This window comes from Manis javanica, chromosome 12 (assembly GCF_040802235.1).
Source record: "Manis javanica isolate MJ-LG chromosome 12, MJ_LKY, whole genome shotgun sequence".
Classification (NCBI taxonomy): Eukaryota; Metazoa; Chordata; class Mammalia; order Pholidota; family Manidae; genus Manis; species Manis javanica.
The window spans coordinates 158,316-186,026 of NC_133167.1; the positions used below are offsets into that span (position 1 = coordinate 158,316).

The window sequence follows — 27,711 nt, forward strand, 5'->3', positions numbered from 1 at the left end:
TGCCCTGCCTACCTGTGGGAGTCTGGTTCTGTGGCTCCTGGGCTAATTTGGGGGGGACCCCCACAGCCTTTGACTCCTGGGGTATGGGATGTCATGGGCCCACCACATATCAGGGGTACCCCAAGAACCATTCAAGTGGAAAGATGCATGGCTCCCCTCATCTGAATGCCACAAGGTACTCAGCTACCGAGACCCTTGGGGCAGGAAAAAGTGTCCAGGCACGTGGACTCACAGCTTCACATCTGTCCTGGGGTGGCCACTCCCACCATGGCCTGGCCCAGATGGCAGGGGCTGCCTGGTGGGCACAGACTCACATCTCAGCCTCCAAAGGCGTTTGGATTCTCCCGTCCCCAGGCCCTCGCTGAGCTTCAGCATCCTGAGGTGCAGCTAATGTTGGTTTTTGGACAAAGTGGAACCAGCCCCATGGCCTGGCCCTCATGACAGGGGCTGTGTGGGGGCCACCAGCCAGGCACACCTGCCTTGGGCACAGGTGTACCACCAGCCCACCAACCATCACGAATCCAGGGTTGTTTTTGTCTCAATCTGAACTCCAAAAGTAAATTATCACATGGGATATTATTCAGCCTGAGAATAAAAATTTATTTACTTTTTAAAGTTGCTTATCAATGCTCACAGCGGCACTCTTCACAACAGCCAAAAGGTGGAAGCAACCCAAGTGTCCATGGATGTATAGTTGGATAAACAGTGTGGCCCAGCCACACATTGGAATATTATTCAGCCTGAGAAAAGGAAGGACATTCTGACATGTGCTGGGGATGAGGACATGATGTAACAGTGCATAGTCTGGTTACAAATGACACTGTATGACCCCACTTAAATGAGGTCCCCAGAGCGATGGAAGTAGAGTCTAGAGGTCCAGAGGCTCCCTAGATAATCGTAGAATAATCGTAGTTGTGAGGAAAGGGCTCTGTGAAGGGTCACTTTTATTTTCTTTATAGTTTCCTACATTTCCCAAGTTTTCTATACTGAACATACTTTGTAAGCAGAAGTGAAGACTTTAAAAAGGAGGAATAAAAAGGTGTTTCAGGGAGGGTGCAGGGGGCTGGTCCTGGGAGGTTCCCTACTCTGTGTATCTGGCTCTGCCCCGCCTCCAGGGAAGCCAGTCTGCAGATCCTGGACAGGTTTGGGGCCACCACAAAGATCACCTGTATGTCTTCAACCTGCCCCACCTCTGATGGCCCCCAGGCATTGGGGAGTTCAGCTAAGCAGAGCAGACTCTGCAGTGTGACCGGGTGGCCAGGGGTCAGAAAACTGAGCGAGAGCACTGGGCGCCCTCCCCATGGCTTTGAGGAGGAAAGAACTGAGAGACGGCCCTGGCCACAAACACACAACCCTTTTATTTCTCGTTCATAAGCCAGAAAGTATACAGCAGAGCAAGGTTTAGGAGAAAAACTCACCAGCCTATGACGCACTGTGTGCTGATCTGAGGGTCCAGCACCCCACCCGCGACCCTCAAGAAAGCCCAGGTCAGCCGCACACCCACGGGGCTCAGAGAACCACCTCCTCTGACTTCGGCTGCACGACCCTCATTAAAGGCCAGCCTGGTGGTTCGAACATTCTAAAACTGAACTCGGTATGACTCAGCAGCTCCTTCACAAGGACAATTCTTGGAGAAGCCAAGGAGCAAAGCTGCCTCTCGAAGCCAGAGCTCCGTGGAGCATCCTGACACTCAGAGCTCCTCCCCTCGCCTCCCCGGCACCCGGGTGTCAGACCTAGCAGGAGAGCCCATCAGGAGGGCAGGCAGCGCTCCACAGGCTTGCCCACATGGCTGGGCAGCAGGGGACCTGCTGACACATTCTCCAGGACCTCACGCAGAGAGAACATGCAGAAGCTGACCTCCTCGTAGGAGACCCTGGCCCCGCTCTCAAAAAGACAGGCGAAGGTCAGGCCCCCCTTGGAGGTGGGCCCAATGGACGCCAGGTCAGAGTAGCCACTGGGGCCCTGGTAGATCACCCAGGGCTCTGTCCAGCTGTGTGGGTCCAGGGGAGACCTGCTCAAGTAGATGCCCATGTGGAGCCGAGCCCTACGCCCAGATGGGTGGGAATACAGCAACCATGTGGGGCTCTGCAGGAAGGCAGGAGGGGGCCCAACAAGCCTGTTCCCACCGTCCCCACATCCCTCCATCACACCAGGCCCACAGCCCCCGCAGGTATCTCCAGAGCCTTCCTCTGGGGCTTTCTGGACCCCAGGACAGAGGCATCGAGTGTGGGGGGTGTTCCTGGCATCCACAGACCATCCCTTATCTCTCAGCTTGCTGGAGGGTGGGGCCAGGAAGCCCAAGATGCTGCCCTGGCAACCCCTGGCAGTCTCAGCCAGGGAGGGCACAAGCTCCCCTGGCAGGAAGGACGTGCCCTCATCCTCACTGAGCGCCTGCACACGCCTGCCCAGAGGGCTCCGGGCATTGCAGTAGAGGACGCTGCCAGCCTGTCCACTGTCCACCACAGCCAGCTGGCACTCGCCTGAGCGCAGGTTGGGTACAAGCCGTCCTCGGTGCCAGGTGTGGCCGTGGTCATCGCTGTAGAAGGCAAAAGCATGGGGGCTGGTCCTGCAGATCTTGCCAAAGCACTCTCGCCGGTCCACACGGTAGGTGTAAGCCGGTACCAGCAGGCGGCCCGAGGGCAGCTGGACACCGTGGCCTGGGCCAACAGCGAATGTAGCCCAGTCTGCAGAGAAGAGAGATGCCAGTCACCCTGGGAAAGGGAGCATCCTGGGGATTGGGGGGCGCTCTTGAGGAAGCCACCCTCAGACCATCCCCCTACCCTCCATGCCTGCGGCCACCCTGTACTGGACAAGCCTCTCCACCATTAGCGGTAGCGGGGAGCCAAGGCAGGCGCTTGACCAGGTGCTCAGCGTGTGAGCAGGTGGCCACTGTGAACACTGCCCAGACAGGGCCGTGGGGACCTTCAGCTCAGGGTCTGAGAGGCCCCTCCTAGGCTGGGCCCCAGCCCCGCGGTGTGAGGTCCACACCACCAGACGGCTCCTTGGATCAGATGTGTGTCCCAGCAGGTTTCAGAGCCTGCGTGTCCCTCACTTTAGCTCACACCTACCAGAGCGGAGCGGGGATGGAGCTAGGGGGGAATCTCTGGGACTGGTGGCCCCTGGGGTCAGCGTCCACATGCCAGGTTCCGGGCGGCCCCAGGCGGTGGTCAGGAGTGCAGTGAAGCTTTCGGGTCAGAATGCCTGCCCCTCCGGCTCCTCAGGCTGACCCCCGCCGCCACCCTGCCCCGGAGGGTGAGAAAGAGGAGAAAGTAGTAAAGTTGGTGTGGAGGCCCCGGGGGTCGGGCCGAGGTGGATCAGGCTCAGAGACAAGCTCAGGGAGATGAAAGAGGCGGCTCCCGCCTTTGCGGGGCTGAGCACTTGCGGGTGGGGGCGCCCGGAACAGCAGTGGCGGCCCTTAGACTGGGACGACGGGGAACCTGCGGCTGGATGCCCCCCCGCGGGGCGGACCCCGCCCCAGAGCTGATCCCCACCACCGTGCGGGCCCCTGCGCCGGGCAGACTCCTCGCACGAGCGCGTCCCCGCTCCCACCCCGTGCGCACCCCCCCCCCCGCCCCAGTGCAGGCTCTTCCTCCTCGCGGACCCCTCCGCCCCGCCCCCGGCAGGCCGCTCCGCATCGCGGACCCCTCCCAGCCTGCCTACCCTGCTCGGCGCTGCCCACCGCTTCCTCCGTGAGGTCCCGCGCGCCACCCCAGCTGCGCCCCGCGTCGCGGCTGGTCACGCAGCAGAGGCGCGCGGCGTTCCTGCCGGCGGCGATCTGCGCGGCCTCCGGCGTGCGGCCGCGCACAGCGATGAAGAAGAGGAAGACGGTGGCCGTGCGCGCGTCGTGCACGGGGCAGGGGTTCATGGACCGGTGCTCCTCCAAAGCAGCTGTGCCCAGCACGCGCGCGGCGCCCCACTGCCGGGAGGGAGGCAGGGAGGGCCGGCGGCCTCAGTTTACCGCGCGAGCGGGCCCGCCCCACCTCCCGGCCGCGGGGCGCGGGCCGCTCACCCGCACGGAGCCCCCAGCCAGCGTGCCGGTCCTCTGCACCAAGCGGTGGGCGTGCGCGTCGTCGGGGCTGAGCCGCTGCTCCGCGAAGGCCAGCAGGATGGGCGCGGGCGGCACCGGCAGCAGCGCGGGCACGCGGTAGGTCAAGCCGCTCCTCTCGCGCTGGAAAAGTACGGTGCGCCCAGGGACGCGCGGGGCCTCCATGCCTGGGGGCGCGGGCAGGGTCAGCGGGCTACGCCTCTCTGTGCCCACCTCCGAGACCACGGGGTCCCAGGCTCCACGTCCCTTTCTCATGGCCCTTCCTCCTCCCCACGTAGCCCACGGAGAGGAGATTATGGAAGCAGGGGAGCCTGACCAGAGCCCCCGACCTCCCCCAACCCACGTGCCTGGGACACCTGCCCAGCAGGAGGCTGGCCAAGTGGACAATTAGGGCCCACAACTTTGGACAAAGGGGTTCGGTGTCCACAAATAGGGGCGTTACAACCACAGCAGCCAGGCAAACCCAGAGTCAGACACATTAGACACATAAAAAGGCACAGAGACTTAACCACCAAACGCAGGTGCTTACATAGACATCCATACAGACACACACACACACACACACAGGAAGGTGGGAGGTGCACAGACACGTTCACATTCCACATACACAGACATGAGGCTTCTTGGGCGAAGGGGGGTCACAAGGGTCAGGGGATTCAGAGAGCAGCCAGAAGAGATGGACGCCCCAGTGGGTCTCCTGCAGAGAAGGGGCCTGAACTCGAGGCTGCAGTTGGACATCTGTGGGGGCGGGGGACCCACCACGCTGCCCCCCAGGCTTCTGAGCAAGGCTCAGAAGAGCCACCCCACCACAGCGTGCCCCAAATGGCTCCCACGTGGGCCTTGAGAGGGCTGGAGCAGTGCAGGCCAGAACAGAGAGGGACCCCAGGGAGGCTGGAGAGGTGTCCACCCCACCTCCCAGCAGAAAGGAACCCCAGGAGAAGGGGCCAGACTGGCTCTAGGCTGAGTACTGGGGTCAGAGTTTTGAACCCAGAAAGCAGAGACTGGACAAAGGTGAGCCCCTCTGAGTCTGGTCCTCCCCAGGTGGGCCCCCAAAACCCGTGGGCACCCAGGGATTAGCTGGGCTGGGAAGGGTGGGGTGGGGCGGGGGACTTCCTGGAGTGTAAGAGGGGTGGGGTGGGAAGGAGGCAGCAGCCCCCAGTGGGTCCTGGAGGCAGAGAGCACTCCGTGGTGCAGCAGGATAAAGTGGGCCCCTCCCTCCTCGTGCCCGCCTGGCCTCATCCCCCGCAGCCCATGCCCACCTGCCTCTGCCCCAGCCCCATGCCCCTCACAGCCCAACTCCCTTCCCAGGAATGGAGGCTCACAAGGGCAGGGCCTCCTTCAGGTGGGGGTGCATTTAGAGCAGCCCTGGGCTCCGCCAGGGGTCCTGTTTCTATGAACTGCAGGAGTATGGAGTATGGTCCACCCAGCGCAGCAGTGACTGCAGACAGTGCCTTGTGGCTAGGCAAGCGGGACCTAGACCTCAGCACTGAGGGGGCAGAGAGAGGAAGGTGGGAACGAGCCCACTTGCCCACAGCAACACCAGTGCCCATCCAGGAAGTGGTGGGGATAGAGAGCAGGGCACGTGAATGAGCACACAAGCCTGAACGAGAGCGGCCTCGCTCCATGCACAGGAGGGCATGCTTGCTGCTCATGGGGCCCTCTGCCTCGGTCCACCTCTGCCCAGGGCTACCTGCTCCTAAAAGGCTTTCTTGGGCAGCACATGGCCAGCCCCGCTGCCCATTGACATCAGCAGACCTGCTGTTCAACCCCAGGCCTGTCCACCCACTGCTGCCTCTGGGTCTGAAAAGCAGCCCCATGCCCAGGAAGTCCCTGGGCCCCCACTCCCACCTGCATCCAAAGGGCAATTGTGCCCAAGCAGGAAGCAGGGGTGAGTGCCACATGAACCCCCAGGCAGAATGTCACAAGGGGGACATTCTCTCCACTTGGCACACTCTGCTGGGCCTGTGACTACTGGGAGCTGGTCTCAGCAGAAGCATGGGGCCCAGGCCCACACAACCCCGCCCCACCCCCACTCCTCCCTGCCTGGGAACACAACAGAAGACATGGAGGCTCCAGAGACTAGCTGGTCAATCTGCTCACTGCCCAGAGTAGGACAGTACTGCCAGGCCCTTGGAGCATCCTTGCCCAGGCCAGCCCCCAGTTTCTGCAGACCCCCAAAATCCCAGGGAGGCCCCGCAATCTACAAGGAGAAGCTAGCCTCCCAGGCATCAGTCCCACCCACCTTGGCCAGTTCAGTAGGTTCTGGGGCTTGGCTTGACCAGGATAGTCATCCCAGCTACACTCCCAGCAGCTACACTCCTTGTGGGTATCACATCACAGAAGAGGAAACTTAGGCTGGGGAGGAGATGGGCCTCCAAGAGAACCTGGTCCCCTGGCGCTGGCCTCTGGCGAGTTGTTAGGAGTCATTCTGCCCCAGCAGGTCATGCCCCAGAAGTGCCAACACTGTCCTGTCTGTCTGAGCTCTGCCCTGGAGCGCTTAGGCCAGCCCAGGACACCACCCACACCCTGCGGGCCAGCACAGGTCCTCTGGACCTGTCCTCAGCCTGCCACAGGGCACTTAAATGCACACGTGTGAAGAGCAAAGGCTTTGTGCACAAGTTAGACACAGGGGCCATCCTGGCACTGCACCTCAGGCTGGGTCTCCAGGCAAGCCTGTGCCCTGTGTCCTGTCTGGAGCAAGGGCTCAATTTCACCAACTTCCACCTGGTGGAGTGTCGCCAATGGGCCCTTCTGATCTTTTGATCTTTCGGGCTGGGCAGGGCCCCCTGCTTCAAGCCCCAACACCCAGTCTGCATTATACCATCTAGATCTACCCTGGGGGCCCTTCAGCTTCATACCTGCCATGCTGGCCAGGAAACTGTCCAAATGGGGGTCCATGCAAAACCTCTGAATGGAGGGCCCTCGGTCCACATGCCAATCACCCTTAGCCCAAAGAGGAGAGGGAGGACACTGGGTTCTGGCCCCCAAGGGCCGGGGCACAGATGAGCAGGGCAGGGACTCACCGTACACAGCAGTCAGGGCACAGAGCTGGCTGTGGGGTGGCTGCAGGAGTGCCGTCTCTCCAAACCAATGAGAAGAGACAAGGGTCCACTGTGTGGGTGAGCCGGGAGCTGGCCACCTCCCAGGGTTGCATCAAAGCCCTCCTGCCAGCGTGCAGTGCCACACAGCAAGCAGGGGATACAGGCGGGCTGCCGGGGAAGGCAACATCAGGACACACAGGGCCCCTGTCCAGTGGGCTGGCTCCACCCTGGGTGTTCAGGACTGAGGGGTCACCCTTCAACAAGGCTCTGCTGCACCCAGCCTCCAGACACCCATGAGAACCCAAGTGGGCACTATGCCCCTGCACTCCCTGACTCTTCACACCGCAGCCTGGGTACCTACTTGCCCCTCGCTCGGACCCTGGCCCCTTTAGCCCTAACTGGGCTCCAGCCCTGTGCCTGTGCTTGGGACCCCAGCTCCGACCTGGTGAGCCAGCATCTCACCCCCTCCCCAGCACCAGCCACCTCTCAGGGCTACTGCCAGCCTGCCCACTCACCCACTGTCCCTTCCTGATATCTCCTAGGCACCACTGTCCACTTGACCACTCCCCAGGCCAGGGTCTCAGGGGAGGCCACAGCATCCCAGTGCTGTCAGTGAAAGGGGCTGAGGGGAGACACATCCCTGCTGCCCACTTCTGTGACTTTCAGGAAACCTCCTGGCATGGTCTCCTGCCCTCAAGGGCCCCATCCAAGGCAGGTCAGCGAGGGTCCACCTCCTGTCCCCTTCGCCCCAGGTCCATGCCTACTGCCATCTGACAGGCCACCCGCTGAGCACCCAGACCCAGGGAAACAGTGCCTCGAGCCCTGCATCACCTGTGTGAAGCCCCCAAGGGCTTTGGCTAACAGGGTGACCCGGAGGCCACGGAGGGAGGTGACTCACACATAGGCCTTGTTCTGTCTGTTTAAGATTTTTAATATTTTAGTTAGATGCCCTCTTTTTAAAAACATGGAGATTTGACATAAAAACCTATATTTCCAGCTTCTCTTGAAAAATCAGAAGGACTGCCTCCTGGGCTTCCCCCACCGCTAAGGGTACCTGCTGGCTGGGACCAGCATATCCCACCCTGGTCACCTGCAGTTGCTCACCAGCCCTGACCCACAGCCCACAAAGGCACGGATCTGCCCCTCCCCGAAGACGTTTCGGCAGACGCTGAGCTCCGGCCTTCCCAGCTGTGCAGGGCGCCAGCTACACACTCCATTTTCGATGGGCTCCTGGACAGCTTGTTCCCGGTGCTCTCTGTTCCAAACTGCACGCACTTGACGTTGTAATAAATGCCCCGACCGACCTCCACAGAGACAGCACCGTCTGCATTCCTGCCAGGCTGTTGCTGCACAGCTGGGGAAGGGCCCATGTCCTCCGGCCTCACCCGGTGCTGGGCCACGGTGCGACTCTCCCCTGAGACAGCACTCCCTGCCTCTCACCCTGGACTCCCACACTGGCCCAGGCTCGTGAGGTGTGGGTCTCGTTCCTTAGCTCCTTGAAGGAGCCTGCCTGCCTCCCACCTTGGGGCAACCTTCTCCTCGTCTGGCTGTGGCCTCATCGCCTGCCCTGTGGCTCCTCCCGGGTCTGACTTCCCCACACCCCCTCAGATTATCCCCCTGCATTTCCCAGGGTTGGGGATGAGTGACCCTCTGGCTGGGCTCCCAGCCGACTCTGACCCCTCGCAGTGTCTGCCTCTTCACTGTCCCTGGTCAGTTTATGGAAGTCATTTTTCAATTTCCCAATATTCTTTTATTCTCAGATTCTCCACAATACCTCCTCTCATCTCATTAAAAATTCCCTCTTAAGGATTCCCTCCACTAAACGGTGTCCGAAGCAGCTGCTGCCTGTTCTGCTTGTTTGGGGGGGTCTCCTCTTTTTCTGAAAGTACAGCCATGCCTAAATTCAGGGGCACCCTCAGTGGGTGCCCAGGCCCAGCTGCTGAATCTTCTGGGCTGACGTGGAAGGAAGAGGACCTGCCAGTGCCAGGCACACAGCCCAGGCTGGGCCCCGAGGCTGAGCAAATGAGAGCAGCTCTGTTTCCTGGCTCCGGGCAGCCTGCATTTCACAGGGCACAGGCACCCCCAGCAGCCAGAAATCACATCTGCACAGGAAGAGGGTCCTCAGCCCCTCCCCACCAAGAACAAAGAGAGATGTCCAGAAGCCACACTGCAACTGCATCCACCATGGTCTCCAAGGCAACCAGGCATGCAGATGGAACCAAGGAAACAGACGTTTCCTCCACTGGGTATCAGGGGGGGCTCTGCCATCAGGAGGCATGGCACTGAACCACAACTTGTGCTCCAGCTGAAACATTTGTCTCATTGGCAATTTTAACATATCTCAATCTGAAACTGTTCTTCAGTTGGAAATAAGCCTCATACAGCCAAAGATGGGAGACTGCACGTCCCAAACGCTCACTCCCTCGCCCCTGCTCTACAGGCCTGTCTTCCAATCCCTGCCTGTGGCCAGCGCCGTGCAAACTCCAGGGAGCTGCTCTGAGCACCTTCAGGGATCCACAGCCCTCTGGGTTCCCTGGACAGGTGTTCTGATGGGCAGTGTGCTGACATGTAATTAAAAATCACTCGCTTTCCCACCTCGTAAGACTTTTCCATTTGATGAACAGGTTCACATCCTCAGACCACGTGTGCCTTTTGGTCCTAGATTTGCAGCCCTCACCCAAAAGGCTGCCTCCAAGAGGGTGGATCACAATGCAGCTCTCTTCATAGGCGACTCCGCCCTGAGGATCAGTGGGCTGGCAGGGTTCGGGTCTCCCAGGTAAGCCAGAAGGGCCACTCTGAGTCTGAGGCAGCGAGAGGTGCCAGCTTCCACCGGGGACCCTCTCCTGGGCACTGGCCCACTACATCTACAGGAAGGGGATGTTCTTGGGGGGCTTCTCCGGGAACTGCTGGGTGTACAGGTGGGCCATGTACTGGAGCTCGGGCGTGACCATCCTCTGGCACACGTGCCATGTGTGGTTGTCCAGGCCCTCCCTGAGGTTGTAGCCCAGGATGTCAGCCTCGCCCGACTGGAAGGGGCGCAGCTGTGGGTCGGTGATCTGTGACTGGTTCTTGGGCACACCGTCCTGCAGACACAGGGCCTCGAGCTCACGCCGCCGCGCCCGCAGCTGTGCCACCTCTGAGTGCAGCCGCTGCAGGCCCAGTTCAGTGTGCACACGGGCCCAGAAGGTGTGGTTGAAGTGCTGGTAGAGGCGCCAGTCCAGCGCACACCAGCGCTTGGCGCGCTCCTGGCTCTCGCGTGACAGGCTGGCCACGCTGTGCTGGCTGCGCGCATTAAGCCGGAAGGCCACCACATCGTCCAGCTGCCAGCGCAGCAGGTGTCGCAGCAGCACCAGGGACTCGTCCAAGTGCTCGGCAATGAGCACCAGTTGGAAACGCCGCTGCACAGTGGCCAGGCGTGCGCGCACGTAGCCATCGGCAAGCGGTGCATCGCTGTCAAAGCCCAGGTCGAACCACATGCTGTTCCTGGCATAGGCATTGCTCAGGCCCGCGCTGCGGTTATAGTAGGTGTCCGGGGAGGCCAGGAAGGCGTCCAGGTTGGGTGCGGCCCTGAAGGCGGGCACCACGGCTCGGTAATAGGTGAAGGAGGACTCCAGCTGGGAGACGGGGTTTCTGAGGATGGAGAAGTAGAACGTGTCATCGTGCATGACCTTCTGCACCTGCAGGGAGACAGAACGGATGGGCGGCTGACTCTCCTCCCGGAGCCCAGGAAGCACCTGGCCTCTTGCGTCACCCTGCCCCCAGGCCTCTGTCCCCTGCCCCCTGCTCTGCACCCCTTCACCTCTCCCACCCGTCTCCCTGCATCTGTCCAGGCCACCTTGCTCCTGTACCCGCTCTTCTGCACGAGGGTCCAGGATGACCCTAAAACACCTGAATCACATGCCCTCCCCAAACCTTCCCTCTCCTGGCACTCAATCAGGGAAGCCTGGGGGAGCAGGTGACCTCTGAGCTGGGACCTGGGTGACCCAGCTGTGCAGAGCATCCATGCCCAAGGGGACATCCTGGGGTGGGAAGGGCCAGGCAGGCCTGAGAGCCAAGAGGCAGTCAGGGAGGAGGAGGGAGAGAGCGGCGGGCATGAGGGTTGGGGTCTGATTTGCAGAGCAGTTGCAGGCACCAGGCAGCCAGTCGGGGGAGCAGCAGGGTCTGCACAGGCCTCCACCAGCCCCCCACAGCTGCCCAGCCCGGAGCCCTAGTCTCTCCGGAGGCTAGTGCGCGCCCTTGCCGCGGTCACACCTCAGAGCCGCAGAGGGCAGCCCGGGCTGGGGGCAGAGCCCCCCCGCCCCCAACACGCTATGCAGCTGCACCTCACCTCAGGCAGGTTAAACCTCAGGTGGTTGCACATGATGTTGAAGCGCCTCTGCCCACCATCCGGCCCGGCGCCCTCCACATAGCGTGCCACAAAGAGCCAGGGGTAGCCCAGGTGGAAGCGGGTGCCCGCGGGCAGTGCCACAGACAGGTTGTGTGCCTCGGCAAAGCGGAAGAGGACATTCAGCACCGTGCTGCTGGCGGTCTTGTGAGTCTTGAGGAACATGACGTTGGTGACAGGCGGCCCCTCTGCCCGGTCCCCGGGCAGGCTGGGAGGAGAGCACAGAGCTGTAAGGCAGCAGGGGCCCAGGCTGCCAGAGCCCTGCCGGAGAGGCCCCACCAGCAACACTCACCTGCTCCCCCAACCCCAGGACCCCCAATCCAGGAACCCCCTAACTGCATGACTCCTGACTCAGCAAACCCCAAACCAATGCCACCTACCTGGAGACCCCCAAGCCATCTCCCATCAGCAAGATCCCCCAACCCACAATCTCTACACTGGTGACCCCCAACCTGTGCCCCAACCCCAGCCTGTCACTGTGCTCCCCCAACCCTACAGCTCTGAAGGACCCACTGGCATAGACACAATTATGCCCTAAGTGGCTACACCATCTGTGCCCAACATACCACAGGTGGGCCCCCCAGCCCTGGTACCCCCTCAGCTCCCCAACCTCCCGTGTGGCTCCCAAGGCTCCTTCGCGCTGGATGCAGGGCCGATGCAGCGCTCACCCCACAATGCCTTGCCAGTGCCTACCCAGCTGTGGACGCTGTTTGGAACAGTAGGCACCTCCCCGTCCCATCACAGGCCCCGAAGCAAGGCCAGGGAGAAGGACCTGGAATGCTGGGGGACAGGGCCCAAAGGCCTGTGCCGGCCCTGAGGACAGTGGGGCCGCTGGCAGAGACCCAGGAGCTTTGGCCCTCCCCATCTCCCAAGGAGACCCAACCAGTTTGGGGGGGCAGGAGAAGGTGACCTGGGGCCACAACACCCTCCCAGCAGCAGGCTGAAGCCCTGGGCCTGGGCAGCCTTCCGTGTGGACACTGGGCTGCATCAGGACAAATCAGCAGCAGGCAGGTCCTGACCTCCCAGAACCACCAGGTACCAGCTCTGCCTTCCAGCACCTGGGCTCCTCTGCACATGGCAGATCTGCCCAAGATATGGCAGCCAAGGCCCAGCCCCCAGGGGTGAGGGGGAGACACCGGGAGGGCCTCAGGAGGCTAATGGGCCCCCCACGAGGAAGGGCCTGCCCCTCCTCTTACAGAAGGAAGACTGAGGCCAGCAGAGAGGCATGACCTGCCACGGTCATTGGCCAGTGTTTGGTGACACCCTGTGGTGGGCAAGCTGGGGCCCCAGGTGCTGCTCTGGGAGGGGCAGTACCCAGACTGCAGGGTACCCAATGCAGGACTCACGTGAGCAGCCCAATGTCCATGCACAGGAAGCCTGCCAGCAGGAACACAGTCAGGACCAGGAGGAGGAGGACCCGGAAGCACCTGTGGGTGGCAGGAGCCTTCAGCCCCCTTAGGCCCTGTCCGTGCCCCACCCTCAGGGTCCCTGTAAGAGCTTGTATTGAAGACCTGCAAGAACCACCGTGGGCATCCTGGGGCAAGGGAGAAGAGACCAGGCCCCACCCTTACCCGGCCCCTGCCCCACCCTCACTGCTCAGAAGCCAGGAGAAGCTGGGAGGCGGGATGTTCCTGACAGGTGGGTCAGGGGACCCTGCCCCAGAGCAGGACCCCCTGGGGTAAGTCAGGGGAGGGGTACCACAGGACGAGACCCTTGGAGGGCCTGCCTAGGGGCCAGGAGCTCAGCAGGGGGGATGCAGGCCGAGGTCGCTGGGCTGGGGTGCCCAAGGAGACACTAGCCAGATCACAGAAGAAACAGGGCTGTGATGAGGCCTGCCCTGGGGCTTGGGCAGGGAGTCCTGGGTCCTGCCGTCCCCTGGACGAAGGAGCTGCAGTGCCCCCTTTACCCCTCCTTCCGTGGCAGAGATGCTCACATCTGGGCAGTGCTCCATGGCAAGCAGTGGGTGACAAAATGGGCCAGCATGAGAGGCCTCCCTGCCCCTCCCCACCCTGAAGGCCACCTTGACCAAAAGGCTGGGGGGTCCTGGGAGAGGGAGAGGAGGCTCCAGCAGTCTGGGCTCACCATACACGTGCAGGGCACCCCATATTTACATCCCCAGCCTGGGCTCACCAAAGGGGTATCTGGGTCACTGGGGCATCAAAAGGCCTTGCAGTCACCAGGTCCAGAACACAGCTTCTAATCTGCCCCCCAAGCCCACTGCCCCTCCCCCATGGTGGACAGCAGTTCCTCTAGCTACTCTGGCCGTGGGGGCCCCTCAAAGTGCCCTGTGTTGAACCAGGCCCACTCACTTCCTCCTGGGCTCCTGGCAGCTGTTAATCCTGGGTACCCTGCCAATCTCCCTTGGCAGCCCACACTACCCTTTATTACATAGCCCAGCAGCGTGCCCCAGCCCTCCCCCTTAATTGAAAAAGCTCCTCTACTGAAACCCTCATTGAGTGTGTCACCCCAGGAAAAGTGCAGGTCCTCCCAGTACTCTCCACGCCCATCCTTGACCCTCCCACCTCCCTCTCCAGCCCCGCCTCTCCTCCCTGGTCCTCAAAGGCCTCTGGGACTTTGCAGTCACCCAGGCTTCAGCATGGTACCCTCTTCACAGTTATCCACACAGCTCCAGTCTCTGCTCGACTCCCACCTTCCCCAGGGGCCTCCCCACCTCCCTGCAGGAGTGATGTCCTGTCCTGAGTGGTTTCCCTTCAGTGGTCATCACCTGAGGGTCACAGTCACAGTGTCTGTGCTGTGAACTAGCGAGTGGTAAGCATTCCTGCTCCCGGAGGAGCATCCGGCATGTGCGAATGTTCAGCCTCTCATTTGCTGAGTGAATGAATGATGAACCAGGAACACACTCCCTCTCCCAAGTGCAGACACCCCTGTTTGAGATGGCCTGAGATGGAGGAAGGGGAAGCCATGGGGCAGGGACAGGTCTGGAAGGTGGGGAGATCAAATCTGTTGAGTGTGAAATGTCTGTGACGCCCAGGTGGAGATACCAGGCAGTGTCTGGAAAAGGAGTCTGGCGCTCAAGGAGTTGCCAGGGCTGGGACACACATATATGCAGCAGCATTAAAATGTCCTTTCACTTAGCTCCTCAGCCTCAGAAGTCAGAAACCAATCAGAAAATCTAGTGGTGGATTTTCCTCATTCTAGACGTCTGGAGAAGGGAGGCCACTGCTTCTGGCCAACTCAGCCCCATCATGTTAGGGTGTTTATATCCTCTCTTCCTCCTCAGGTGTGTCCTCATAGTCACAAGATGGCTGCCAAGCTCCAGATATCACAACACTGAGATCAGAGAGGGGAGGAGGGACAGGCCCCACCTTGATAAGCAGCCAAAAGCCTGCTGGAAGCCCCTAACCTTGTTGGCCAAAACCCAGCTGCAAACGGGCACTGGGAAAGCTTTATGCTGAGCTTATAGCCCCTGCAGTGGGGGGACAGGGAGAAGGTGGTGGGTGCTCGCCTCAGCTATATTTATGCAGATCTTGGGCCCCAGCTGGGCTCACTTATGGAGGCCGGCACGTATTTGAACATAATACAAGAGGCCACCTCTTTCACAGCCTGGCTAGTGGCCCAGGACCCACGTGGCTGGGCCAATAGCGAGGGGCTCCCTGAAGCCCAGAACTACCCAGATGTCAGTCCTCTGTTCAGTCCTGACACACACATGGCAGGCACTTCACTGGTGCTGGGTTCCACTTACAGAAACCACAAACTCGATGGCCCAGAGCACAGAGCCACTGAGCAAGATGGCAACACCCTGGCCCGGCCACCTGGGGGCGCACAGCAGAGCACCGGAAAAACCACCACCTTCAGAGCCTCTGTGGTCCTAGCTTTTATTTTCCTAGCATTGACTGATAAACCCCCATTATTTTTCTGCCTCATTAGTGATTTCAACCCCTGTGCACTAAGAGTACCTATTTGCACTGAGGTATTTTTGGCTGATTTTCCAGCAGCAGCAGTTCTGTGTGGCTCCTTGGCCCAGAACCACTCATACCTCCTCAGCAGGGGACAGTACCCCCCTGCCCCTGATGCATGGCACAGGTTCCTTCCCTCTTGCAGACAGGGTCAGGTGGTAGGAGCAGGGGTCTTTTCTTCTGCCTGGAAAGCCTGAGCCAAAATGTTCCGGAACCTCCATGGGGGGGCCTCGGCCTCCTTTGGGCTGTCCTGCTCCCATCACCCCAACCTCCTGCATGGGACCTGACCACCCAGCTGGGTGACACTGATGGTGTAGTGGATTAACCAGATTAGTCCTACACCCCAACTTCTCGGGGAAAGGAGGTGCCCACGTGCCCTGCATGACCCCTCTGCGAGAAACGACACGGTCTTGGGTTCCGAGCACTAGAGACGTGACCCTGAGAGGAGCTGCCCAGCCTGGCCCCCGCCTCCAGGACTGACTGGCAGGTGCTCATCGCCTGTCCTCAGACACATCTAGCAAGGCTTCGAGACTGTACCTCCCTGGCTGATTTTGAGTTTCAAAGCACCCTAGAACACTGCTATCCGCTTATATGATGGACCTGAGGCCTCTCCTGGGCAAGACCTGAAGTCTGAAGGGGCGTTTCAGACTCCTGGGTTTGAAGAAGGGGAAGGAAGAGGACCACATATCCCCTGGAACTGAACTCTGGGGCCTGCATCTCCCCAGCAGGCTGTGCCTGGCAGGACAGCCTGCCCATGGGCTCCTGCAGTGTGGGGAGCAACTGGTGTCAAGCAAGCCTTGGGTGGGGGTGGATGGTAGTGGCTGGAGGGGAGGAGGGGCTGGACACCATGTGGGCCCACGGCCTCTCAGTGCAGGTGGTCAGGTCACAGCTATGAGGGGCTGGACACCACACCTGACTCAGAGCTTTGTGTCTGGAGAGGACACAGGGATGAGCTCCCTGTTTTGACTGAGGCTTCCACGTCTGGCTTGAGGTGCTCAGGAGTGTGACAAGCAAATGGGGGAGGAGTGATTCCAACCAAGGGGAAGCACTGGTGAAAAGTCGGCCTGGGAGGAAAGGGCAAAAGGCAAAGGGCAAAGGGTGGGAGTCCCCATCAGCGGGGTGACGCTAGAGCAGCAGGGGGCCCAGACTCCGCCCCTGCGCGATACCTCCTGCGGATGCGGTGCTGTATCGGCCAAATTCCTGGGCGGGAAAATGGCTGTTCCTGCGCTGCCTTCAGACACTTCTGGCCCCAAGCCCAAAACAAGGAGCAGCAGGTCACCCCCCCACACACTGCTGCCCCCACCCCTCTGCTTTCTGCATAAGGTGATCTCAAAGTTCAATACAATCCCAAAGGGATGAGGAGCCTCTGTTCTGGCAGATACGGAAGGTGCAGAAAACCACTCTAAGGCTGCTTGTTGTTAGTGTGGAGCAGAGTGAGCCCAGGGGAGGGGCAGCGATGGCAGAGGGTAAAGGAGGACTTCCAGCAAACCTCGGGGCCACAGCTGGCTAGCTCTGGAAAAGCATTATGTTGGGCTTCCACCTCACTCCACTGATCAGAATACAGTGCACACAGGCCAAAGATTTCAATGTGGCAGGCATGGCACGCTCAAGGCTGTCCTTCACTGTCAGCAGTGTCCTGATGGAGAGCACCTGTCAGGACCCACAGAGCCTTTGCCCAGCTCACCACATGTGTCCCAGCACACACGCTGTACCCCATAGAGTCACCACGTGTCACTCTTACCCACTGGGCACAGGGAAGCCACATGCTGGGATGTGGGGAAGAGGCCTGAATCCAGAGCCACGTTAGCCAGCAGCCCATACTGTCCTGCCCACACTCATTCACTGTGGCCCAGCCAGAAAATAAACAGAGGAAGGAGAAACACAGGGCCGAGACATGTCCAGCAGAACACACCAGTGGAAAGAACCAGGCCATGGAGTAGTACCATGGTGGGGTGGACCATGGGACGTGTCTGTCTGCATATCCAGAGTCTGTTATATCTTTAACCAGACTGTCTTGTCATCTTCATGACATAGGTGCTGTTCCTCTCATTGTATGTATTTCAATTTGCTAGTTTTTGTTGCCATTGTAAATGAAATATGTATCCACATTTCATTTCTTGGTCCTTTTCACCAGAGCAGAAAAGCATGCTGATTTTTGAATGCACATTGTATCCAGTCACTTTGCCACACTGCCCACTTCCTTTCATTCTAGAAGTCTGGTGCCCCCTGGTCTTGGCGGAGCCCTGCTGTCTGCTGTGACTGCATGGACACCCCAGGCTCGCCTGGTACGCTTCCTGGCCTGGGCCTGGAACCAGCCATGTATCCAAGAAGCCCTGGGTTTTGTTGGTAGGAAATGATCTTTAGGGGCCATAATATGGGGACTGGGACTGCTCACTGCCCCGAAAGTCACAGTTTCTGGGCCTTCTCAGTCAACAGAGACAGGAACGACATACACGAGGCTGAATCCCTCATGAGCTCACGCAGAGCGCGTACAGCTCCGATTCAGGACTGCGGCTTCTTAAATGGGCCTCCTCCTCCTACTTCCTGGCTCCTTTCTGCCACAGGACTGGGGTCTCGAAGACACGGAACGGCACAATCGTAGCGCCTCCTGATCACTCAGGTGCTGCATCCACACCCACGCCGCACGCCAAATGCTCCAAGTTAAGCCATTTTTTAGCACGTGCTGTCACCTCACCCCACCACTTTTAGCTCTGACTGCATCTACACTTCCAGGTCATACAGACATTGTATAAGCCTCCCCACACCTTCCTGCTACAAGTAATTCCACCTTAGTGCCCCTCCCAGTCCTTAGGACAAAAGGTCTTGGGGCCGTCCTCGGAACGACCTCCAGTAGCCAAAAGTGGGACAAGATAAGCCTTCATAAGCGTAAGAACTACAACAGACTGATGCCCACCAGACATGCTCCCACTGGGGGGGCCTGATGGGAAAGGACACCAGGTCAGCCTGAATTAGCCAGCCACCCATGGCAGCAGTGGAGGGATGCAGAAACAGGCGTAACCAGGAGGAACAGCAGTGAAGGCAGAGGAGACTGCAAGGTAGGGTCTCAGCTGGCGGTACGTGGTTCTGGGGGGCCTGGTCGCCTGTACCCAAACGAGAAGGGACAAGTCTTCCCAAACCCCAGAGGGTGTACTTCCAGAAGGCCACACTGTGGCCTAGGGCTTGTGGGGTTACTGTGCAACAGTCTACCTGTCTCCACTGAACTCCCAGGGAGGGCGGCTTGCTGTCCCCTCGGGCCTGAGTGCCGATGAAGTCAGAGGTCAGCCTGGGGGAGCCCAGGTCAGGCTGGCCTCACCCCCCACAATCGTGCTCAGGCATCACTTTGTTCCACTGCATAAAACAACCTTCAGCAAACACTGTGTGATTCATAAAATTCTGGCACATGACAACCATCTGCCTGAAATGTGAGCTCTAACATTTACTATTTACAATAATCCCTTTAGCCTTAACGACACATGAATTTGTCTCAGTTCTTTGCAGCTGCAAATTAGAACAAGGAAGCCTTCAGAGAAATCTCCCGTTTTCAGAGGCTCTCCCTTTGCCAAAAGACCCTCCTGTCCAAATGCCCACAGGGTCAGTAGGGTTGTGGGTGTGGTGGTGTCTGTGTGGTGCCAGGTGGCCAACAGGGGCAGGTGGGGGGATACAAGGCCAGCAGCCACTTCCAGGGCTGCAGGTGGGTAGTGTGCTGTGCCAGAAAGACAGCGCCAGGAGACCCTTGCCGAGTGGCATGTGTGCTACACACAGGAGCTGCTCACAGATGTCCATTCTTCATGGAGAGGCCAGTGGTCACACAACTTTAAACTGGTGAATTGTTTGGCTACATGTCAGTAAAGCCATTTAAAACGGTAAGAAATATTTTTTAAAAATATTTTTTAAAGTTCAGCTGCCAAAAATTATTTGAAAGTCAGTAATTGTGGAAAAAATACTTACAGTTGAGAATTATAAATAATGTGGTATTGCTCCCAAGCACTTGCAGCTAAAAGGGGCTTCCCAGGACCTTCCCATTCAAACAGAAGGGTCTCCATGGAACCCCCCACTCCCTGCTCTTTGGGGGCTGGATAGATTCCAGAGAGCCACACACTTCTTGCATTTGGAACTCTGGGGTAGTTGGGGGCACCAGGCTTGGCATCCTGAGCCTGCTGCACCTGCCAGGAATGCTGGCAGGGTCGGTCTCCAGCAGTGGCCTGGTGGCCAGTGGCCCTTGGCAAGGACTTGGCATGAGGGCACAGAGAGGAGCAGGACCCAGCAAAGAGCACCAGCAAACCCCACAGCAAAGTACTGATGCAGCAAAGTACTGATGCAGTCTCCAGGGGCCAGTGGGAGACCTCAGGGCCCCAGCCCCCGAAGGCTAGGTAGGCCCTGGTGAGTAGCTGGCTGAAGGGCGGGGCCCCCAGGTGGGGTCATTCCCAAGTCATGTAGGGAGAACTGCTGGGCATCCAGGTAAGAACCAATAAAACATAGAATATTATGGGTAATAAACAGTCTGAAGACATTCCATCTCCAGGCTGGGGAACTTGTGGTTTTGGTAAGCCTGTTGACCATTCAGGAGGCTCACAACGGTTTTATGGAAACAGGTGTTTTATATCCAGGATCTACACGCACACAAGCCCCTGCAGTTCCGTCTACTGGCTCATTACAGATGGACAAACAGCCTCCCACTGAGGCCATGGAAGACGCAGAACCACCCATCTGACCATCATTCAGGAGTCAGCCGATTTCAGCCCAAATTTGGGAAAGTGACACCTAGCCTGATCTTAGGAGTTTACAAGTCACCCCCTAGAATCTGCAGGCAGAAGGGTCTGGAGGTCCCAGGCCACACCTGTGCGCCTGTCCCCTGCCCCTGCGGTCCTATGGCACACACACAATGGCAGAGCATCACAGAGCCTCCTACCTGTCCTCTAAGCCTCTAGCCCCGACCGTGGCTTTTTCAGAACAGATTCTCCCTCAGCTGATCCAGGGTCCTGACCAGGCCTCCCGTGTAGGACCCAAAGTCGTCAGGTAGATGTCCCCTCACCTTGGTCCTTGCTGAGCCCCACGTGCACCGCAGGGCATGGGGACAAGCTGAGGGGTGGGTGTGGCAGGAGCCTTTAATTAGCAGGGGCTGAGGACAGACTGAACAGTTACTCAGGGCTTCCTCCCCACAGACCAGAACTTGCCAGAAAGGCTGCATCCTCAGGAAACCAAACTCCCAGCCTAGCAACCTGAGGATGAGCAGCAAGGGGCCAGCCTCCAGTGCCCGCAGGTTGGGGTGAGGCCTCTTAGGGCAGGGTGAAGACCCCAGAGCTAAAGACCCCACCAGCGCCAGGTGGAAGCCGCAAGCCGGAGAGTCTGGCACACAGAGCACCTCACAAAAGCCTGGACCCCAAACAGATGGAGGGAGTGAGCTGCCCTCCACCAGGGGCCGCTTCTGGGAAGGAAGAGAAGGCCAGGTTGGCCCTGTCTGTGGGATGTGACCAGTGCCACAGATGCCCATCCCCACCCACCCCCACCTGCCACCCTCCCATCTCCCCACCCCTTGACTTAGAAATGACAGGGCCTTGCTTTGACCAATAGAATGTGCCAGAAAATGATGATGTGAGATTTCTGAGGTTGGCCTTAATGGCTTCTGCTCCCCTGGCTCCAAGACAGCCACCCAGGAAGCTGTGTGTCACTAGAAGAGAAAAGCCACATGGGGGACCCCAGGGTGCCCCAGCCAAGAGTCAGGGGCTCCACGACTGTCTGGCTAGATGCAGCCACTGGGGGGTTTGCTAGGCAGGACAGCAGAAGGGCTGCTGACCCCGACAAAAAGCACAGTCTCACTTCCAGCACTGGGCCTTGGGGGGTCTGTCACACAGATTCCTAGTACAGGACCAGGACAGCCCAGGCACCACTACCCCTGGTGAAAAAAGGGGCAATCTCCCTCCCTTTTCTGAGAGCGCTGACTTTAAAGAGTATGACTGTGGACTCTTCCTCTGCCCAGCGACGTGTGCGCTCACTTCCAGGTGGTGTGCGGTGCTGGATGACACCCTTCCGGCCGATGGCCTGGCTCTCAGATGACTCCAGGCCCTTGTCCGTGTCCGCCTGAGAAGGAGGCCACACCCAAGGACCTGGCCCAGCAACCTGGGCAACAGTGCCTGAACCGTGAGGCCCCACACCGAGCTGACCAGCTCCTAGAACCCAGCACGCATTGCACTGGCCAGGACACAGCCCTTCTGTGTCTGACCCTGTCATAACCTCAGAGCCAGAAGCCTCTCCCATCCTGGCCAGCATAGCTCCTCCTCATCCCCCACCATGCAGGCCCCTCCTCTCCTGCAGCCCTCCCAGGGGAAGGGCTCTGCACATGGCCACTGACCTCAGGTGAGCACAGTCCACTATGGGGGCAGCAGCCGTGTGTGGGGACCCCACAGGTGCCAGCATCCCTGACTCAGGACAGAAAGCCCCCAGAGCTCCCAATTCCCCCCTCACCCAGGGAAGGCCCCACCCTTGCCCACCAGCAGAGGTGGTTCACTTCTGCAGCCAGAGTGGGACTCAGCTCCCCTCAGGGAGGAGGAGGGCATCTCTTGGTCCCCCAAGCTCCTAGGGCGGCCCCCAGGCTTGGACCATGACAGAGCCCCCAGTGGGCCCTAGCAGAGAGACGGTGTCCAGCCCTCTTCCCCAGACTCCACAGACAACAGCCTTCTGTGTGGGCCACCCTGCCCTGCCCCAACTGGGGCAGTGTGAAGGTGGTGGGGCTGCAGCCCTGCCCTTGACCTTGTGGGGTGTGCAACCACCAGGCCTAACGCAGGGAGGGCTGGCGGTCACTGCCTACTCTCTCCTGGGGCCAGGGCGGGGGACTGGGAGGCTGCTCCCAGCAAATGCCCAGGGCCAATAACGTCGGGAAAGTATGAGGCAACTTTTGAGGACTTCCAACGTGGCCCTCCTGGAAGGAGAGCTGCCCCAGGTAGGTCTGGCCTGGCCCTGGATCTGCAAGTGATGAATGGTCTTTGAAGCCCTGCCTCCTGAATCTGGGCAGTCTGCCTCCTGCCCCGCCCCTGCCCAGGAAGGCCCCTGAGGCTCAGCAAGGCGGCCAGCCCAGCCAGATGCACCCCTGGAAGGTATGGGCTGAGCCGACCCCACGGACGGCAGGAGGCCCTCTCTGGGCATCTCTTCAGGGTGCATCTTTCAGCTGGTAGAGCCCTTGGTCCATGGTGACTGGGCCGCTGTCCCCAGTCCAGGCCACAGGCTCCCACAATGCACCCCTCTGGAGCGTGAGTCCCAGGAGACCTGCATATTACCCTGGCCACTCTGGGACTCCCTGTCCTAAGCCGGTGCAGCTCTACACACTCCTGTCCACCTCGCAGTTGGGGTGACGCACACAGACAGGCCAGCATGCTGTCCATGCAGGGACAGATCGCTGGGCGCCAGGACACAACTCAGGCACAAGTAGGCTTTTCCAGTGAGCCCTGTGTCTGCCCAACCGCACGATGGGGCAAGCGCCCTGGCTGCTGCTCTCAGCACGGGCTCCACACCTGCCCTGAGGATTCCCCACCAGCCCATACGTGGCCACCACATTTGGGCACCAGCAGACTGCTGTCAGGCACCCACGGCCCTGTCCCTGCCCTTCCCAGCACCGCACACACGCTGGACCCCCACCCTCAGAGCTGGCCCCCTGGCCTGGAGCTGGGAACAGGACCCCCACAGGTCGCACAGTGTCCTGCAGGAGTGACTGCTCAGGGCTCAGCACTCCAGAGGACGTCCGCTCTCCAGAAACAAAGCAGAGCCTCAAACCAGAAACTCAGATTTTCTAGAGGCCCTGGGCGCATGGCCCAAAGCCAGGACACAAGGACATGTGGATGCCCATTCTGACAGTCAGTGACTGCATGGCTGTAGCTGGGGTCCCCGCAGCAATAGGAGTGTGGCAGGGGTGCCCCTGAGTCAAGGGTGGCCAGAGCCTCAAGGCCACTGAGGGGTTTGCACTCTGATCCATCCCAGGCTGTGACCCTACTGAGCCCCCTCCTGCTCCGGGCAGGGAATGTCTCAGCTACCCCAGGCAGCTTCCCCACTGGCTGCTCCTGGCTGTGGAGACTGCCTGAGGTTGTCCCTCTGTTCCCAAGTCCATGGCCACTTGGGTCAAAAGAGAAGAGCCTCCAAACTCCTGCAGTTTGAGGAAAATAAACAAGAGGCTCTAACGGACCGTGCCATTTACAGCTGTGGGGGGGAGACAGCATTTAGGGCTGGTGTGACCTCGGGAGCCCCTTCCTTCTAGGGCCTTGAGCTGAACCCATGAGCCTGGGATGCTCAGGGTAGCTGCCGCCCCAGCCCTGTGGCAGAACAGCCACCACACACCCATAGCATGCTCCCATGCCTCGGGGCTCGCCCCAGGGCCCTCGCCTTCATGTGCACAGGGAGCTAGGGCAGCCAACAGGAACCAGAGGTGACCCCCCAGCTAATGGAGTGCACCCCCAGCCTTTACGCCTCCTCCTCACAGTGTGGTGCTAACATCCTCATCCACAGGGATGGGGGATGCCCTCTCAGAGGGGGTGGCAGGACTGAGGCCAGGAGGTCCTGGCTCCCAGCAGCCACCCACCCAGGCCATATACCCAGACAGCAAATCCCCTTGCCCCTGGGCCCCAGATCCCCCGGAGGTCAGGAAGGGCAGGGAGGGGTCACTCACTGAGATGAAGCCCAGGGAGAGTGAGTTCAGGGAGATATTAGTGGGAAATATCCCCAAATCCACTGATTTCCTTTTCAACACAAACAGAGAAGGACTGAAGGACTGATTCCCACCAGGGTCTAGAATATCTGAGGGTTGAGGACATGCCATGTGCCTGTGCTGCCCCAGCACCCACCTTACCTCTGTGCACCACTCAGAGTGGGCAGCATGCTGCTTGGAGCCTGTGGCGACAGTTGGTGGGCAGGCGGCGGTCCAGGCTTGAGCCCCACTGCTCTGCACAGCCTGCTGCCAGCCCGAAGCCCCAGACAGGCCCCAGACTGGGTGCGGCTCTGTGCAGTGTTAACGTGACTCCCAGAGCAGCTCACCTGCAGGCTCCGGTATGAGACCACGCCCTCCACCCTCACCCCAGTTGGAGGACTTGTGCTTGGTGCTCAGGAGCAACTGCTGGGAAGGAATTCAGTTCAGAGAAGCAGAGAAGTCAGAGTGAAAACGAAGTCAAGAGAGCCGAGGGGGATCTGCTGCATCCTGTGACAGAGTGACAGAGCGGGCCTGCCCGGGGTCAGACACGAGGCTGCTGAAGGGCATGACTGTACAGCTGCAGTCCTGTCTGGGTCACCCAGGCAACCCGAACTTGCAAGCCCAAATCAGAGCTCCCAGTATCCCCTCCCTACTTAACTAGAGTAGAGCAGAGACAGAGCGAAGGCTTGTGCTTAAGTCAGGAGAACAGAATGAAACAGCAAAGGGACAAAGCAGAGAGGGCAGACAAAACGCAGTAGGTTAGGCAGTAAGAGGTCTAGGGCAAAAAGTACGCACTCCAAGGAGGGGGAGTGTGGGCCGCCTCAGAGAGGAGGTGCGCTTTAAGGGTTTGGGGTTTGGGGTTTTACAGGGCCCTTTGTGTAGGGGTCAGCATAAGGCCTGATGTGTACAGGTGATTTGTAATTCCTTTGAAGTTTTGTCTTAAGAACAGGGTTATTTAATTTAGGTGATTGTGTTGGTCTGGATCTCGGCATTCTTTATCCACATAGGTTCATTTACACTTAGGAGGTCTACCTCCTGTCCTGGTTACAAAGTTACTTAATTGATTAAGGGGCTGGAAGAACAGGAAAAACAGCATATAGATTAAGTTTAAGAATAAACTGCGCCTTTTTGCCAGACTAAGTAGATTTTACAATGGCCTGACCCCTCCCCATTTCCCTGCTGTGCCTGGTGGGGGACAACAGAGAAGTCCTTGACCGACAATCTTTGGCCTTGGAGGCCTGATCTAATTGGTACAATAAGGACATGGGCTGCACTCTGATGCTTTCCTTTATTTGGGGAATATATGGACATTGCAAGTCACTCCTGGCCTTTGAAACTTCCGTTAACTCACTAAATGCCGTGAGTCCTTTCAGGCTCTCTGGTTTTATAAGGTTAACTCTGAGTCCTTTTAGGGGTACTGGCTTTATTCTCTCTCCACCCCACTTACATCCATCTTCCAACCTAATAGAACCAGACCTTCACTGGAGTCTGGGGCATCCTCCACAGCCATCCCACCCCCACTCACAACTAAAGATCTGGTCCTGCTCACCCCGCCAGCCTCCCACTGCCTGCCCACTGCACGCCCCACAGTCAGCTGGCCCAGGGTGGGGCTGGAGCGGGAACCTGTGGACACCACCAAGGGCCTACAGACCCAGAACCCAGCGGAGACATGAATAATTGTGTGTGAAATGCAGCCGGAGTCAGCCCGCAGCTCTGGGGATAAACGAGGGACACAGGCCAGACGTGGGAGCCTCCCTCCTTCAAAGCCTGCTTCATACGAAGAATAAGCCTGACTGTTTTTACATCTTGGGCTGGAAAGGAAATTTCAAAAGAGGATACCACAACTGGAAATAAACAGAAATGTTAGTAGATCTTATTGCTTTAAAATTATGTCTTTCTTCAGGAAATGTAATTCGAAGCCAAACAACAGGCTGGAAATGTCTGCAGCGTCCTGACCAAGCCTCAAGTCCATACAAAGAAGACAAAGCCCAGCCCCGGGAGGCCCCCACCACACCCAGCAGCCCTGAGGCCAGAGAACGGGGCCTGAGCGCCTCACCCACAGCCGGCCCACCCAGACGTCAGGCCGGGCTGTGGGGACAGCGGAGCCCGTGGGAGGCCTGGCTGAAGGCCACAGCTGGTACCGTCACACCTACTGTCCAAAGCCACTAGGGCCCTGCAGGTCCCGGGGGGCCTCAGGACGGGGACAGGCCCAGGGGCGGGAGGAGAATGGCGGCTCAGGGCACGGCTGCCAGGTGAAGCTGAGCTCGAGGGTGCCAGGACTGAGCACAGGGGCAGGGGCAGGAGCCAGCAGGGAGGAACGAGCCTCTTGGGACAGTGGGGGCAGAGCTCCAGGAGGGGGGTCGCCAGTGAGGAGTCGCCCTGATGGAAGGGGGGCGATCAGCAAGGGCTGGGTGGCAGGGACTCAGTGTCCCCGTGGCAAGAGGGCAGGGCAGTCCTCTTAGACTCTGAACCTCAATCTGATCTGGTCCCCTTGCCTGGGTCCCCAGACCCCTCACAGACTTGGGGCCCCCAGGTCCCCTCCCTCAACACTGCACATCCCCACCCCAATCTCGAGTGCCCATCTTGTGAACACTGCCTAGTCCCCCCACCCACCCAGGTGGGGGTCTCGGCTCAGCTCTCAATAGCCCTCCTCCGACCCTTCAAGGCCCCAGGGTGGGATGGGACGCCACGGCCAAGGTGCTGGGCTTGGTGGGGAGCTGCCCCCGCAGAGGCCCCACTGTGCAGCAGATGTCTCCCTGTGCCCTCTGCCCTGAGGCTAGCGACCCAGCAGCCAGGACGGGGAGGCAAGGCTTGGAGTGAGGGGCCTGCAACGCACCCAGCACCGACTCGTCTACTCCAAGGAGGACCCTGGATGGTGGGGTGCCATGGGCATGGGCCCCAGAGATGCTCAGGCCCGGCCTCACTGGCCCCAGAGACTCTTGGCTGAGTGGCACGCCCTGAAGCCAGCTGCCTCCCTTCCCTGCTCACCTCCGCCTGCAGCCTGAGGTCAAGGTGCCTAAGGTGGAGTGAGGCAGCCCCCTCCTGGGCCCTCCCTGCACCCCCCGCATCCCCCTCCCTGGAGTCTTGGGGGCTGCCTTGCTCCACCTTTAAAGGGGAAGCTCTCTTTTCCACCCAGTCTCCCAAACCTTGAGTCCAGGAGGCACCTCTCTGATGCCGGCATTTACAGAGGGCGGGGCCCAGCACACCACACGCCCACTGGAGTCCCAGCTCCCTGGGTGAAGGCAGGAAAAGTGGGCCAAGGTGGGACGCTAGGGGCCACTCATGTACCCCCACCTCAGACCAAGGCTGGGAGAGCAGAATATGATAAAGCCTCAGGACATGCACCTGTGGCCCAGCCGCAGGTGGGCCCAGGTCAGAGGGAGGGGCCATCTATGACCCATAGGTCCCAGCCTAGAGACCAGACCCCATGAGACCAGGGTCTGGGGGCTCCAGTTCACGCCCAGCAGGACCCAAGGGGCAGATGCAGCTTCCAGAAGAGTAAAGCTAAGTTGGCACAGGCACTGGGGCCCTGCTGGCAGAGCCACACCCGGAGGACCAGAGAGTTGCCGCCATGCCTGCCCAGCTGGAGGCCCCATGCCCCCTCGGTCCTGCTGGCCCACAGTTTGACCTGTGTAGGGCCCTGCCCACGCTCACAC

The 27,711-nt window shown here is 59.6% G+C and overlaps 2 protein-coding genes across 3 annotated transcripts; both read right to left on the reverse strand.

The window, feature by feature from the left end:
- Window positions 1-602: 602 nt before the first annotated feature.
- NEU4 (neuraminidase 4) lies at window positions 603-5,236 on the reverse strand. Its single transcript, XM_037009531.2, has 3 exons — window positions 4,010-5,236; window positions 3,661-3,916; window positions 603-2,684 (listed from the first exon to the last, which is right to left on the reverse strand). Exons 1-3 carry the CDS (start codon window positions 4,298-4,300, stop codon window positions 1,750-1,752), a joined length of 1,482 nt encoding a protein of 493 aa, XP_036865426.1. The 5' UTR covers window positions 4,301-5,236; the 3' UTR covers window positions 603-1,749.
- Window positions 5,237-9,900: 4,664 nt separating this feature from the next.
- On the reverse strand, window positions 9,901-27,107 carry GAL3ST2 (galactose-3-O-sulfotransferase 2). Of its 2 annotated transcripts, XM_037009538.2 has the most exons (4): window positions 24,218-27,107; window positions 12,817-12,897; window positions 11,414-11,678; window positions 9,901-10,763 (listed from the first exon to the last, which is right to left on the reverse strand). In XM_037009538.2, the coding sequence occupies exons 1-4, from the start codon at window positions 24,244-24,246 to the stop codon at window positions 9,951-9,953; spliced, it is 1,188 nt and encodes a 395-aa protein (XP_036865433.2). In that variant the 5' UTR covers window positions 24,247-27,107; the 3' UTR covers window positions 9,901-9,950. The 2 variants fall into 2 exon arrangements, with proteins under 2 accessions (XP_036865433.2, XP_073073884.1); XM_073217783.1 differs by lacking the exon at window positions 24,218-27,107 and having other exon boundaries at window positions 11,414-11,697; window positions 12,817-12,893.
- Window positions 27,108-27,711: the final 604 nt, after the last annotated feature.

Excerpts from the sequence above, each read along its gene's own strand:
- NEU4 (XM_037009531.2), bottom strand. The coding sequence starts at position 4,300 with ATGAGAAAGGGACGTGGAGCCTGGGACCCCGTGGTCTCGGAGGTGGGC. Across the intron at positions 3,917-4,009 it reads TGGCTGGGGGCTCCGTGCGG|TGGGGCGCCGCGCGCGTGCT; the intron begins GTGAGCGGCCCG and ends CCCTCCCGGCAG. Across the intron at positions 2,685-3,660 it reads GGTGGGCAGCGCCGAGCAGG|ACTGGGCTACATTCGCTGTT; the intron begins GTAGGCAGGCTG and ends TCTTCTCTGCAG.
- GAL3ST2 (XM_037009538.2), bottom strand. The coding sequence starts at position 24,246 with ATGCTGCCCACTCTGAGTGGTGCACAGAG. Across the intron at positions 11,679-12,816 it reads ATGGACATTGGGCTGCTCAC|CCTGCCCGGGGACCGGGCAG; the intron begins GTGAGTCCTGCA and ends CTCTCCTCCCAG. Across the intron at positions 10,764-11,413 it reads TGAGGTTTAACCTGCCTGAG|GTGCAGAAGGTCATGCACGA; the intron begins GTGAGGTGCAGC and ends GTCTCCCTGCAG.